We start from the raw sequence: 16,141 nt of genomic DNA on the forward strand, positions 1-16,141 counted from the left end.
CAGAATGCATCAGTATGTACTGGTACCTGGATGTAAGTACATTATGTACACTACTGTACACTAAGTATATACTATACACTCTGTACTCAACTGCCGTCAGATTATGTAGGAGGGAGATGAGTCCTGGATGCAGACACCAAGCAGACAGTCCTTAGCTGGGGTCAATGGGTAACAACAGCACTTAACAAGCAGCTCTGGAGGACCAGGATGGGCAATAACCAACCAACTGACCATTTGATTATGTCAGACCAGTGCTCTGGGCCCAGAAAAATGGCCCAAAAGCAATAAACCAAATCCAATCATAAAAAACCCTTTCACCTCCATTATTAACCATGTGACCTCATCAAAGTCTTTATTGCCTTGAGACCTACAATCTGTACTGTTTTGAGGCCCTATGATTTATTTATGTGCCTGTGGCGCTACTTATTCTTTTGTTTCCACCCAAAGACTTTATCTAGCTACATATACAGTTGACAAAAATGTCTTTTTCCCCTATCATAATTATTTCCTATAGAAGCTCATTTCTGCCATTTAATAAGAATGACATAATGATGTACTGCTGGTATAGATCTAACCTAAGACAGTAGCTCAAAATTTGGACTTGTATTTTGAAAATGATGATATTTTGAAAATGAGGTAATAATTTCGATCATAGTATCTCAGAATCTTGACTCAGTATCTTGTTGTAATTCAGTAACAATTATTTAATATCTCAAAAATATGACTTGAATTATAACAGTATCATGAAATTATGTCTTGCTAGCTCATAAATGTGACTTAACATTTCATAATAATGACTTAGTGTACTAATAAGACGATACTCAGGATTTTTATGTGTTGGAAACAGGCTTCTGTAGGACTTCTGAATGATGGGAGCAGTCAGTAAACGATGGCATACAGAATGCTGCACTCACCTTACAGAAGATGAGTTTTTACATTGATAAATGTATTTCAAGTCTGTAATGCCTGACTGGGTTCATGCCATGTGTTCTCAAATACCAGACTTGCTAAACTGAAGATTTGTTTCCTTTTCATTCAAGCAAACAAAAAAATTTGGTTCTGTCGGTTCTGTTGTGTGTCTTGCTGTTTAATCAATACTGTAATATGACACTATTTGCTTAGTCTATATACTTTTAGTTTCTCTACTATACTAGATTGTCTTTCACAGAAGGACAGATTGTATTTCTTCCCAATCACTGCTGACAACATGTTACGGATGTGTCAGAAACATATAGTACCAATGTGCACAAAATCTAGGTGGTGATTTACTCAACTGATGAATCACTGACATGCTGAATGAATCTACACCCTGGACTAGAAAGAAATCAGCCCCAGCAGTACCTCATCTGTTTTCTAACCTTTGCTAATAGCAAGTAATTGGATTTCGATTTCACATATGAAGCAGTACATCAATGTCTGTTTATCTTTAAAAGATCAGATTTATCATTAATGCATGCAACCACAGATATTGTCATGATATTCAGCTTGCCAGTTGTATTTATGTAGCTGTTTATTGGATAGGATGACAAATCATGCTTAGTTTTCTTTACAGATTCAAGAATTTCTGTATCATGCAAACACATATACAGAAACATGAAAGTAATCAAGTATGGCTTTTAATGTATCCTGTATAATTTCTTCACACTGATGATCTAAAGCATTGTCTGTGCTCTATAAAGTTCTTAATCCTAACCTATAAAACATTCCAGAGTTAGATACAATTTGTACTACTAAACAAATCTAGACGGTACTATTAAATCGTATACACTATATTGCCAAAAGTTTTGGGACATCTGCCTTTACATGCACATGAATGTAATATGGAGTTGGCCCGCCCTTTATAGCTATAACAGCTTCAACTCTTCTGGGAAGGCTTTCCACAAGGTTTAGGAGTGTGTTTATGGGAATTTTTTTACCATTCCTCTAGAAGCAGATTTGCGAAGTCAGGCACTGATGTTGGACGAGAAGGCCTGGCTCACAGTCTCCGCTCTAATTCATCCCAAAGGTCTTTTATCATGTTCCTCCACACCAAACTCTCTCATCCATGTCTTTATTGACCTTGCTTTGTGCACTGGTGTGCAGTCATGTTGGAACAGGAAGAGGTCATCCCCAAACTGTTCCCACAAAGTTAAGAGCATGAAATTGTCCAAAATGTAGAGAATAACAAGAGCTAAACTAACAACACTCAAGACTCACTGATAACATGATGGCAAACAAACAACACAGCTGCCATGCTACAGATTCAAACATCTCGTACTATATTAATTTACCTCCGGAGATTAATAAAAGTATTCTATCCCATTCTATTATATATTTAGCAGTTAGCTAATTTACAACACCAGAAATAGAAAAACAACACAACAACTGAAACAAAGCATTTTTAAATAATAGCAGTGGGGTGGTGTGGGAGAACTTAGGCAGGTTGAAAACAATTTGTGAGGCTGCAGAGACTGAACAAGCACTAGAACAAAGCACAAACTTTGTCCCCCAAACGTCCAACATGAGCTGTCCCTCTGATGTACTCATTCCTAATCCTGTCCAACCTTGTCACTCCCAAAGAGAACCTCAACATCTTCAGCTCTGCTACCTCCAGCTCTGACTCCTGTCTCTTCCTCAGTGACACTGCCTCTAAACCATACAGCATGGCTGGTCTCACCACTATCTTGTACACCTTCCCCTTGATTCTCGCTGATATTTTTCCATCACACAGAACTCCCGACACCTTTCTCCACCAATTCCAACCTGCCTGCACTCGCTTCTGAACTGCCTGCACCTCTTTCCCACACTCTCCATTACTCTGGACTGTTGACCCTAAGTACTCACCTCTTCACCCTGTAATCTTACTGTTCCACTTCCCTCCCTTTCATTCACACACATGTATTCAGTCTTACTACGACTGACCTTCATTCCTCATTTTCACATGATTCGATTTGGCAATATTTTACGCCTGACGCAACCCTCTCTATTTATCTGGGCTTGGGACCGGCACAGAAGTCACTGGACCGTGACCCCCATGGCTATATTTGCTCCTGATCCCCCACTATGACCTGTAAATCCACAGCCCAGTTTGAGTGACTGTTGTTTGGATGGTGAGGGATGGGTTGTGATGTTAGTGTGTTTCTAATCAGTTATGTAACACATTTTATCTAAATGTAACCTGGGTGTTGTCTATATCCACTGACTTCTATATCCAGTGTGCTCTCAAGCAAAATTAAACCCAACAATGACTTTAAAGATGTGCTTTGAAAGAAAGCAACCACAATAAGCCAGGTTGTGAGACTCTGAAGCCTAATGAGATGAAATTATTCAAAGATCCTGGAAGGTTGTAAATCAGCATGCAGGCCTGAGTCTAACAAGAAAAACATGGAAAGAATAATTATGGCGAGAAGTCAAGACACGACCTAAAGAGGTAAAAAAAAAGATATAAGAAGCTGGTACACAGCTGTATTCAGATCATCTGCAGGGATCTCGGCTTTCTTGGTTCTGTTCTTCTTGGCAGCTTGGCATGCTACTGAGAAAAGTTCTCTGTCCTGAAGACTCTCACATGTGGTAAAAATCTGTCTAAAAAATCAGAATGTTAGAATGCATATGCTGGAGGTGGGTGTGGCAGCTCAGTGGTTAAGACATTGGACTGCAGATTGGAGGAATGTAGTTATATACCCACTGCTGGGCTACTGAGAAAAGGTCTTAACCCTCAATTGCTCAGTTCTGTAAAGTGAGATACACTGATCAGCCATAACATAATGAGCAGTGAGAGGTGAAGTGAATAACACTGATTATCTCCTCATCATGGCACCTGTTAGTGGGTGGGATATATTAGGTTTTAAAGTTGATGTGTTAGAAGCAGGAAAAATGGACAAGCGTAAGGATTTGAGCAAGTTTGACAAGGGCCAAATTGTTATGGCTAGACCACTGGATCAGAGCATCTCCAAAACTGGAGCTCTTGTGGGGCGTTCCTGGTCTGCAGTGGTCAGTATATATCAAAAGTGGTCCAAGGAAGGAACAGTGGTGAACCGGCGACAGGGTCATGGATGCATGTGGGGAGAGAAGGCTGGCCTGTGTGATCTGATCCAACAGACAAGCTACTGTTGCTCAAATTGCTGAAGAAGTCAGTGCTGTTGGGGACCAATACAATATTAGGCAGGAAGTCATAATGTTATGCTTGGTCGGTGTAAATATAAATCACTCGAGATAAGGGCCAAAATGTCAAGAGATATGCCAAATGCCATAAATGAAATTCTGTCAATAAATATCTCCACCACATTGTTAATGTGTAGTTTGCTAAATAATGACATGCATTTTAATGTAATTTATTATCAGAATTAACATAGAGGTATAAATGGCAATAATGCCAGGATACTGAGTGAAACATCTTACCACTGTTTACACTGCTACTGTTACTGCACTCAAGATTGCAAAATCAAGATTCAAGTTCCTCTGCACATACAGTATATTCTGCTGTGTATATTGTTAGAGTTTATATTTTAGTTCCTTTATCTTTTTGTTTATTCTTTTGTGCAATTTTTATATTGTGTATTTTTATATTTTCTATTGCTGCTGGTCTCTCAGAGCTAACAAACAAATTTTTGTGGTATGAAGACAATAACAAAGTCTCTCTCTCTGTAAGCTGTTGTGTGGTTGATAAAGAGCTGCTCCAGTAAGATGATGAGTCTGTGAGTTAGGAGGAATCTTCACAGGACTCAGGATGTTCAGTCCTCGATTATTTAAACACTATTAGAATATCCGTGTTGTGGATTTGTTTTGAATGTTACAGTTATAACACAACCTGTTCTATATTTATTCTCAGGTGTCCATGTTTGATACGTAAAGCTGTTGTATGATTAATGCTCGAGACAATGTCGAGACATGCTTTCGGCTCTGGTGCTGACTCTGACTCCTAAATATCCAAAGCTTTCCACTTTTCATTCTCTCTCTCTCTCTCTCTCTCTCTCTCTCTCTCAAAAAAGTGTAACTGGAAATTATCGCAGTTAACCACCAGGGGTCAGTACAACTCTGATCAAATCCCTTCATATACCATAATCTTATTCAACTACTAGGAAAACTTTCTAAAAGAGGGTTGGGAAATTGTTTGTTTGTTTGTTTGTTTGTTTGTTTGTTTCTTTCTTTCTTTCTAATTTCACAACCAAACTGTCCTAAATGCATGTATGCAAAAATATAGTCATAGTGCATAATTAACAGTAAATATCTATCTATCTATCTATCTATCTATCTATCTATCTATCTATCTGTCTGTCTGTCTGTCTGTCTGTCTGTCTGTCTGTCTGTCAGTTGAATAGTTAACACTTACATAGATTTAATCCTTAGTTGTTCCATTTGTTTTCAGTAACCCTTTATCCTGATGAGGATTGCACACAATCTGGAGTGAAGACTGATTGTAAGGCAGGAGTACACAGCAGTCCAGCACAACAATATATGGCATTAAAAATACTCCAGTTACAATGGTTTTCTAATGTAAACTCAATATCTCTCAGTTCAACACAGTGTAACATGTATAGGTTTCAGTGTGTGGGAAGTACAGGGGAACTCTAACGTATTTAATAAATAGATATTATATATTAGCTCAATGTGCTTGATATGTGAATATCTATATACACAGACCAGGCCTAACATTATGACCACATGCCTAATATTGTGTTGGTCCCCTGATCCATCATGCACGGTGTATTCTGACACCTTTCTATCAGAACCAGCATTAACTTCTTCAGCAATTTGAGCAACAGTTGCTTGTCTGTTGGATCGGATCACACGGGTCAGCCTTCGCTATCCACGTGCATCAATGAGCCTTGGCTGCCCATGACCCTGTCGCCGGTGCACCACTGTTCCTTCCTTGGACCAATTTTGATAGATACTGACCACTGCAGACCGGGAACACCCCACAAGAGCTTTGGAGATGCTCTGATCCAGTCCTCTAACCATCACAATTTGGCCCTTATCAAACTCGCTCAAATGCTTACAGTTGCCCATTTTTCCTGTTTCTAACACATCAACTTTGAGGACAAAATGTTCACTTGCTGCCTAATATATCCCACCCACTAACAGGTGCCATGATGAGGAGATAATCAGTGTTATCCACTTCACCTCTCAGTGTTCTTAATGTTATGCTTGATCGGTGTATTTATACAGCTAAATTTATAAAACTAATTTGTGCTGCAGTCGTTTTATGTGCTTTTGGTTAAAAACATTTTGCACCTTTGAAATTCAGTGCAATGAATAAATATTCACTCTCCTTGAGCTGTACCACATTTTTTACATGTTACAACCTGGAAGTGAACTGGAGTTTTGCAGACTGTATAGATTTTGGGTGGCCTGATGGTGAAGCAGGAAGAGTTCCACCTCCCACCTCCAGAGACCCCAGTTCTGTCCTGAACTGATACTATGTGTGTGAGCTTCACACGGTCTCCTCATGTCCATGTGGGTTTCCTCTGGGATCCTTGGTTTCCTCACACATCTCAAAGAAATGCCATTGTGCCTTTGTGTGAATGTGTGTATGATGAATTGCAATGGACTCTAAGTCACAGTGTATTCCTACTACATACCCAGTGTTCCTGGAATGGGCTCTGGATTTTCTTCCCAGTTTCTGTATTATATGTGTGTGTATGTGTGTATTGTAGGTATGCAATGTGTTGTTTCTGTAGAGCGTGTATTATGTGTGTGTTTGTGTGTGTATTGTGATTGTATGTATGTAATGTGTTAGTGGTGTTTATGTATTATGTTTTTGTGTGTGTGTTGTTTGTGTAGAGAATGTGTGTGTGTTGTTGTGTAGAGAATGTATTGTGTGTGTTTATTGTGATTGTATGTATGTAATGTGTTAGTGGAGTTTATGTATTATATGTGTGTGTTGTTTGTGTAGTGTGTATTATTTGTGTAGTGTGTGCATTGTGTGTGTGTTGTTTGTGTAGTATGTGTATTGTGTGTGTGTTGTTTGTGTAGTGTGTGTATTGTGTGAGTGTGTGTATTGTTTGTGTAGTGTGTGTATTGTGTGTGCTGTTTGTGTAGTGTGTATTGTGTGTGTGTGTTGTTTGTGTAGTGTGTGTGTGTGTTGCTTGTGTAGTGTGTGTATTGTTTGTGTAGTGTGTGTATTGTGTGAGTGTCTGTGTTGTTTGTGTAGTGTGTGTGTGTTGTGTAAGTGTGTGTGTTGTTTGTGTAGTGTGTGTATTGTTTGTGTAGTGTGTGTATTGTGTGTGTGTTGTTTGTGTAGTGTGTGTTGTTTGTGTAGTGTGTGTGTGTAGTATGTGTATTGTGTGTGTGTTGTTTGTGTAGTGTGTGTATTGTTTGTGTAGTGTGTGTATTGTGTGTGTTGTTTGTGTAGCGTATATTGTGTGTGTAGTGTGTGTGTGTAGTATGTGTATTGTGTGTGTGTGTTGTTTGTGTAGTGTGTGTGTTGTTTGTGTAGTATGTGTATTGTGTGTGTGTGTTGTTTGTGTAGTTTGTGTGTGTGTGTTGTTTGTGTAGTGTGTGTGTGGTGTTTGTGTAGTGTGTGTGTTGTTTGTGTAGTATGTGTATTGTGTGTGTGTTGTTTGTGTAGTGTGTATTGTGTGTGTTGTTTGTGTAGTTTGTGTGTGTGTGTTGTTTGTGTAGTGTGTGTTGTTTGTGTAGTGTGTGTGTGTGTGTGTGTTGTTTGTGTAGTTTGTGTGTGTGTTGTTTGTGTAGTGTGTGTGTGTGTTGTTTGTGTAGTATGTGTATTGTGTGTGTGTTGTTTGTGTAGTGTGTGTGTGTGTGTTTGTGTAGTGTGTATTGTGTGTGTGTGTGTGTTGTTTGTGTGTTGTTTGTGTAGTGTGTGTTGTTTGTGTAGTGTGTGTGTGTTGTTTGTGTAGTATGTGTATTGTGTGTGTGTTGTTTGTGTAGTATGTGTATTGTGTGTGTAGTGTGTGTGTGTGTGTGTTGTTTGTGTAGTATGTGTATTGTGTGTGTGTGTTGTTTGTGTAGTATGTGTATTGTGTGTGTGTTATTTGTGTAGTATGTGTATTGTGTGTGTGTGTTGTTTGTGTAGTATGTGTATTGTGTGTGTGTGTGTGTGTTGTTTGAGTAGTGTGTATTGTGTGTGTGTGTGTTGTTTGTGTAGTGTGTGTGTGTGTTGTTTGTGTGTGTGTGTTGTTTGTGTAGTGTGTGTGTGTGTTGTTTGTGTGTGTGTGTTGTTTGTGTAGTGTGTGTGTGTGTGTTGTTTGTGTAGTGTGTATTGTGTGTGTGTGTGTTGTTTGTGTAGTTTGTGTGTGTGTTGTTGTGTAGTGTGTGTTGTTTGTGTAGTGTGTGTGTGTGTTGTTTGTGTAGTATGTGTATTGTGTGTGTGTGTGTGTGTTGTTTGTGTAGTATGTGTATTGTGTGTGTGTGTTGTTTGTGTAGTATGTGTATTGTGTGTGTGTGTGTGTTGTTTGTGTAGTATGTGTATTGTGTGTGTGTGTTGTTTGTGTAGTATGTGTATTGTGTGTGTGTTATTTGTGTAGTATGTGTATTGTGTGTGTGTGTGTGTTATTTGTGTAGTATGTGTATTGTGTGTGTGTGTGTGTTATTTGTGTAGTATGTGTATTGTGTGTGTGTGTGTTATTTGTGTAGTATGTGTATTGTGTGTGTGTGTGTTGTTTGTGTAGTATGTGTATTGTGTGTGTGTTGTTTGTGTAGTGTGTGTGTGTGTTGTTTGTGTAGTGTGTATTGTGTGTGTGTTGTTTGTGTAGTATGTGTATTGTGTGTGTGTATGTGTTGTTTGTGTAGTATGTGTATTGTGTGTGTGTGTGTTGTTTGTGTAGTATGTGTATTGTGTGTGTGTGTGTGTGTTGTTTGTGTAGTATGTGTATTGTGTGTGTGTGTTGTTTGTGTAGTATGTGTATTGTGTGTGTGTTATTTGTGTAGTATGTGTATTGTGTGTGTGTGTGTTATTTGTGTAGTATGTGTATTGTGTGTGTGTGTGTGTTATTTGTGTAGTATGTGTATTGTGTGTGTGTGTGTTATTTGTGTAGTATGTGTATTGTGTGTGTGTGTGTTGTTTGTGTAGTATGTGTATTGTGTGTGTGTGTGTGTGTTATTTGTGTAGTATGTGTATTGTGTGTGTGTGTGTGTTATTTGTGTAGTATGTGTATTGTGTGTGTGTGTGTTGTTTGTGTAGTATGTGTATTGTGTGTGTGTGTGTGTGTGTTGTTTGAGTAGTGTGTGTGATCCAGTAGAAAGCGCTGCGTGCTCGAGGATGTGTCTCAGCCCTGGGGTTGAGTGTAGCCCCGCCCCTCCCTCGTTGTCCCTCCTGCGCGAGCGGCCTCCGGTCGGATCCGCTGCCGGCCGGCGATAGTAAATGTGTATTATCCAAGATGGAGGACTGCTCGTGGTCCTTAGCCTAGCAGAAGCGCACTCTTTCCTCTCCGTCCGTGTCACTGTTTTTTTTTTTTTTTTTTTACAGCACACGGCCGGACTTATTCCCTGCGATCCATCAGAGCGAATTTTCGACGTTTGGATATTAGCTCCGCGCTTTCTTCCACAGCCATGAGCTCGGGGGAAGGAGCCGAGGAGGCGGCGAAGGACGCAGCCGACATAGCAGCCTTCTTCAAATCTGGTGAGCGCTCGAATAAGTGACCGAGATTGAAGTGAGCTCACGGGCTCACAGTGTATACACTGTGTACACTGTTCCCGCAGTGCATAGGGGAAACACCGCTTTGTGGAGCTGGTCTTATTAAACAGTGGGTGAACTGAACGGAAATAACTTGATGGGGATTTTAGTGGATGTGGAAATGAGCCAGTGATCAGCCCGGGTCTGAAGCCTTGAGAGGTGGACTAGCTAACTCATTCACCTGAGATTACCTGATAAACCAATTCCACAGACTATACTAAACCACTGACTGATTTTCAGGGTGCAGACCCATCATGTGTTGATTCACTAGAATTATTTTGACGTAGGAAATAAAAAATAACCCTAGCTAGCTGTATTACCATAGCTAGCTGTGGCGACTAGCACTTGTACTATTAGCCTGTTACCTAGTATGGGTGTGTGTGTGGGCCACCTTTTAGCTGCCCTGCACCACTTCTACACTTTATTCATATTATTCCGTATAACACGTATGATTTAAACAAAAACCCCACACATCCCAGCCCAGGCTTGTCATGAAGCCACCTAATGCTAGTCTGATAGATAAACACTGCTGATGTGTTTTATTTCATTAACCTGATTTAGTCACACAACTAAAACCTAGAAACATATACACTACACACTTCTTAGGTTCAGACTCCGTTGTTTGAGAAGGTAAGACGATCATTTTTACAATATTCCAGACTGTCAGACACGGAGATGGGTGAAACAGCAGTGTATCTTTAGTTAGCAATGTAAACAATGACCTGGCGTGGCATATTCGCCTCGGCTTGCTAGCTAGATGCTAATAGTTAGCGCTTTAGCTGTGCACAGGAGAGCGCTTTATTCGGATATGTTTATTCTGAAATATAGAAACGGCTAATGGGACAGTGACGAGGTGAGATTATACACATAAAGTCATTTTAGCTCGAATTTAGGAAGCTTAAATCTTGTCTGACCCAAATGTGTGTGTGTGTGTGTGTGTATGGGCGGTATCCTTTTACAGCTAGCTGTCCCGTATAAGATTGGAAAGATTCAAGCGTATTGGTTAATATAATCCTCATTTCAGCCTCAACATTGATTTGTCAAAGTAATATGTGACTTTAGTATTATTACAGAAACCCTGGATATGTATCAAAGCCTGTCAGTAATATCCATCTGTCTGTCTATCTGTATATCCATCTGTCTGTCTGTGTCTATCTATCTATCTATCTATCTATCTATCTATCTATCTATCTATCTATCTATCTATCTATCTATCTATCTATCTGTATATCTGTATATCTATCTGTCTATCTCAATATCCGTATATCTATCTGTATGTGTATCTATCTATCTATCTATCTATCTATCTGTCTGTCTGTCTATCTGTACATCCGTCTGTCTATCTGTACATCCGTCTGTCTATCTGTACATCCGTCTATCTATCTATCTATCTATCTATCTATCTATCTATCTATCTATCTATCTATCTGTCTGTCAATCTGTATATCCATCTGTCTGTGTGTCTATCTGTCTAGCTCTATCTGTCTGTCTGTCTGTATATCTATCTGTATATCTATCTATCTATCTGTATATCTATCTATCTCTATCTATCTATCTATCTATCTATCTATCTATCTATCTATCTATCTATCTATCTCAATATCTGTATATCTATCTATCTATCTATCTATCTATCTATCTATCTATCTATCTATCTATCTATCTGTATTTAGATACATATCCCAATAAATGTGTGTATATAGAAACATAGTCATCTACTTTTTTTGTATTTACTCTATGCAACAAATCCTGTAATTCTGTAATCTTGTGTAATGATGGACACACTTCAGGCTGTGCTGTTAGAGGAAAATAATCCACACTGGAGTGGAGTGACATGCTTTGACTCGAACCAGAGTTACTTTCAACCCTGTGAAGCGAAGATGTATGAATAAATGCCCAACGTTTTTTTTTATTATTATTGTTATTCCTCTTATACCCCAGCAATCAGCCCAGCTTTTAATCTACACATTCAGAGCGGTCAGATTTGATGTGACAGCACAGTGTTGTAAAATACTTTAAATTGACTCAAGTACTTTTCCTCGCTCTGTGTCTGTCTGTGATGAATGTTTAAACCTATATTTGTGTGTTCGAGACACTGCAGAATCTAAACACATGCCCCTAGTAGACCAAATCCACACACAATCACAAACACAGATTGTTTTTCCTGTGGTGGTGGTGAATATAACCACATCAGGAAGTGCTGCACCTCAACTGTTTCCACACAGGAAGACTTGTGTGAAGTTTCGAACCCTTCAAGAACAGTCGGGTTCACATGTTCGCGTCTCTCTCTCTCTCTCTCTCTCTCTCTCTCTCTCTGAATGCTGTATAAATACTCCTCAACGCCCCCCCACCCCCTTCAGCTGGAGTAATCACTCAGATGGGTTCTAGCTCTCCTGGATTGTTTGGCAAATTGTGGTCCATTTTTCTTGACATTATCTGTTTTAACTGCACCAGGAATCACATCCGTCTTTAAGCTCGGCCTGATTTTGCATCATGGATTTGTTTAGGAAGATAAATTGTAGAATCTAGTTCAGGTTTTGTTGTATTTTGGCCCGAAACCACAGAGGATGCAAACTTTTTTTTTTTTTTTTTTTTTTTTTTTTTTAGACAGATTTGCATTGGAAATAAAATGAATGAGCCACTCTGGTGACTGGATCACTCACGTTATTGAACAACGCTCATTTTGGGATGTGTGTATAAATCTAGAGAGATTTTTCTATCTGAGTTCCAAGACAGGTTTAATGGAAGGTTTAATGGATTTGCATCTGAAACCCAACAAATCACTGAGCTGCATCTGTTTCACCACAGCTCTAAGGAAATGTATTGTAAGCATAGGAAAAGGTTCTTAGTCCTGTCTTAGAAATAAACTTTATATCACTTGTGTGCAGGAGGAACGGGTTTCCTGACGACGCAGAAAATCAAAATAAAACAAGAGCAGAGAAATGAAAGCATGGAGCTGATGCTCTGTCCACTATACATGCAATCTGTGGCGCCATTTTTTTGTTTCTTGCTGTTTTTGCATTGAAGAATACAGTCCAGTTTTTTCATGTGACTGCTGAAATGTTTATTTTTACAGGGACTTTAATTCCTTCCTGGATTCCTTATCCAGAATTGTTCTCATTTTTTTTTATACAACTGACCAGTTGAGGGTTAAGGCCTGTGCTCAGGGGCCCAGCAGGGGCAGCTTGGTGGACCTGGGATTCAAACTCATAATGCCTTAACCACTAAGCTACCACATCACTGAGGCCACATCCACACTAATACGTTATTTTTTACTACTTTGTTTTTAGTCACCGAAAACATATCTTTTTGATAATGCGCTCCAAAGAGGATAAATTAAAGGACAGAGGAAAACGGAGGCTTTCCAAAACAATGACGCATTTTTAGTCATGTGACCAATTCAGCTAAGATGAAGTCTACATTCTTGCTCGATTTTGCAACTTTATACTCCTGTTACTGTTCCTCGCATCAACTCCACCTCTCTGTCCGTCCATTTAAAAAACCCGGTGATTTTCCACCCACGTTTTGCTGCAACGTTTCAAAGAGCCGGAACGTAAATGAACGCCAGGCGGAAATGAGGCAGGTGGAAGCATCTTATGTCTTCACATGCGCAGTACAGGGACGTAAGCATTTTCAGACGTCTCAGTGTAGATGACCAATTTTTGGGAAACAATTGAAAACGATAACGTGGACGCGGAGCATTTTTAGACGAAACTGGCGTTTTCAGATTGATCCGGATTAGCGTAGATGTAGCCTGAAATGCTCGGTAATGATTTATAAGATCCGAGTCGCATGTGTTCAGCAGCTCTGTTTTTATTAATTAAGACTTATCTCAATAGACCGTCTTAGTAATATAATCATACAGCTTGAGTTTGTCACAGCATGCTTCCTGTCGACTAGTGATTCACTTCTTTTGACTTGTCTTTAAACTCCAGCTTAAAGAATGAAAAATCTAGTGCATGCCGATCCTAACTGACCGGACTGAGAAATAGTAGCTAGCTGAATATAATGGATTATGCTGATCAATCCAGACTAAGAGAAAAGAACAAGGATGTGGTCATTTATCACACACTTGTGTCCTTGAGAAAGAAGTCTGAAAGTCGTCGGTCTTGCTGACGTGGTTTTCTCCACTCGCAGCACACGTGAAGTGTCATTCGATTCCGGCTACTTGAGAGGAATTGATAAGATCTAAATGCGCTTTATCTTAGTGTGATTGACTGTGTGATTTTTGCTATCGGTGACTTGACTCTTTTATCAGTTGTTTTTCTCTCCATGTTGGTAGCCTGCCAACTGTAGCGACCAACTAGGAAGGATGAAGCCATTCGAGAGCAACAAATTGTTTGTGTGATGTAGATGAAGTACAGGCTTCGTATCATCTTTGGCAGCAGCGTGCTGTAATGCTGACGCTGTGTGTTACGCATCCATGTAGAAACCCAACAGTAGCATGGTGCTTTGATAGTCACCTGAGCACGTGAAGATGTGAAGCCAAAACCAAGTGCACGTTTTTTTGTTTTTGCTGCATCACAAGATCACACAGAGGGACATGCAGTCTGCCCTCTTCCACATACACAAGCTTACAGATACCCACGATCGACTGCAGGGGCACTTTAGCGCTCTTGGTGCCGAGCCATGGATGTACTATTATTTTCTGCTTTTTGATCCTCTTCAGATTCATGGAGTAATAATGGATTTTGTGAGGTTATTGAAAACACCCCGGTGCAGTTATCGGGTCTAACAATCTGCTCATGGTTACGTTATAGACCCTGTGAAGCTGGTGTGTGTTTGATGAAGAGCTGCTCCAGTAAGACGATGAGTTAGGAGGAATCTTCAGAGGACTCAGGATGTTCAGTCCTCGATTATTTAAACACTATTAGAATATCCGTGTTGTGGATTTGTTTTGAATGTTAGTTATAACTCTGTCTGTCTCTCTCTCTCTCTCCCCCCGTTTCTCTCCATCTCTCTCTCTCTCTCTTTCAGTCTCTCTCTCTCTGTTTCTCTCTGTTTCTGTCGCTCTCTCTGTTTCTGTCGCTCTCTGTATCTCTCTGTCCGTCTGTCTCTCTCTCTCTGTCTCTCTCTTTCTCTCTGTCTCTCTCTCTGCCTCTTTCTCTCTCTGTCTCTCTCTCTGCTTCTCTCTGTTTCTCTTTGTTTCTCTCTCTGTCTGCCTCTTTCTCTCTCGCTCTCTCTGTCTCTCTCTTCCACTCTGCCTGCCTGTCTGTCTGTCTCTCTCTCTCTCTCTCTCTCTCTCTCTCTCTGCCTGCCTTATCTCATCGTCTCCCAGTTTATCATCACTCTCTAACCGCCGTGCCTTTACTCACTTCTCGTCAGCATGTCTCACTCTTCGAGACTCTCTTTCAGCCTGTCTGTGTGGCGGGGAAAGGTCACGCTGACCTAGTTTAGGCCGGTGATGGTGTACTCAGTGCCCCCTCACTCAACGTTTTCTGGCACGCAGCACGAGGATCCTCATTACTCTTGTGCAGGCAGAAAGAAAGGGAAGTAAGAGACAGGGATATGTTAAGGTCGCTTTCAAAAGGGAAATGCACAGGGCTTTGTATCGCAGAGGCTTGAAGATTGGCTTTTAAAGTAGCGGAATTGTTCAGATTAAACCAAGATCACGGAGGAAGAGAAATTGAAAGAGACAAACATGGCTCAGTCTATAGGAATGCTTTGGTTTGGGGATTCATCTAAACACATTAGTTGCTGTTTTGGGGAAACTGATGGGGGAGTCTTTATTAGATTACAGCCGGCCTGCAATCTGATTACACGCTGGATTTGCTGCTTCTGCACCCTCACTGTATATACAAGCCACAGTAATCTGCCATTGAGCGCACACACACACTTCAGAGTCTTTGTTTCCAGCACACAGACAATGCAGGGTTGGACAAATCAGTAACATGAGCACCTGAGAACAGCAGATTACGTGGACAGGTTCATAGGTCACTTTCATGATGAGCAGATTTTGTTATTGGTTTAGTAGCTTCAGTTTTATTTTTTGTGTCAGGGCTTGACCATGTCAGGTAGGTTAATAGTTCAAGCAGCTGTCACAAATGTTCTTCTAGAGAAATGGTCAAAAAAATTCCCATAACCACATTCCTAAACCTTGTGGACAGTCTTCCCAGAAGAGTTGAAGCTGTTATAGCTGCAAAGGGCGGGCCAACTCCATATTAAATTCATGTACATGTAAAGGCAGACGTCCCAAAACTTTTGGCAATATAGTGCAAAATGCTAACACAACATGCAGACATCTAATGTTTAATGCTAGCAGGACTCGGATGATATCATGAGCAACAGTGAGAGCAGACACTGATTGGTGTTGCAGTTCATCCCAAAGCTGTTCAGTGGGGTTGAGGTCAGATTCCTCCGCTCCACACACCAGCTTCACACACACCATGTCTTTCTTCGTGGAGCACAGGGGCATTGTCATGCTGGAACAGGTTTCTGAATTCCAGTGAAGGGAAATTGTATTGATCCAGTATAACAAAGACTGTTGTTTGCTTGATGCTTTGTGTAAAGCAGGTGTGAGGTTCAGGTGTC

At 40.3% G+C, this 16,141-nt stretch overlaps 1 protein-coding gene across 8 annotated transcripts in view; it reads left to right on the forward strand.

Annotated features, from left to right (window-relative positions):
• The first annotated feature begins 9,279 nt into the window (after positions 1-9,279).
• trioa (trio Rho guanine nucleotide exchange factor a) overlaps positions 9,280-16,141 on the forward strand; it is a 109,681-nt gene continuing 102,819 nt past the window's right edge. For 6 of the 8 annotated variants that reach the window (XM_058377817.1, XM_058377818.1, XM_058377819.1 and 3 more), the window contains exon 1: positions 9,282-9,556. In XM_058377817.1, the coding sequence (XP_058233800.1) occupies positions 9,487-9,556 (70 nt within the window). In that variant the 5' untranslated portion in view covers positions 9,282-9,486. Of the gene's footprint in view, positions 9,557-16,141 lie in introns of all 8 variants that reach the window. The other 2 variants (XM_058377824.1, XM_058377825.1) reach the window with 1 other exon arrangement.

Source organism: Hemibagrus wyckioides, linkage group LG24 (genome assembly GCF_019097595.1).
Source record: "Hemibagrus wyckioides isolate EC202008001 linkage group LG24, SWU_Hwy_1.0, whole genome shotgun sequence".
NCBI classification, from domain to species: domain Eukaryota; kingdom Metazoa; phylum Chordata; class Actinopteri; order Siluriformes; family Bagridae; genus Hemibagrus; species Hemibagrus wyckioides.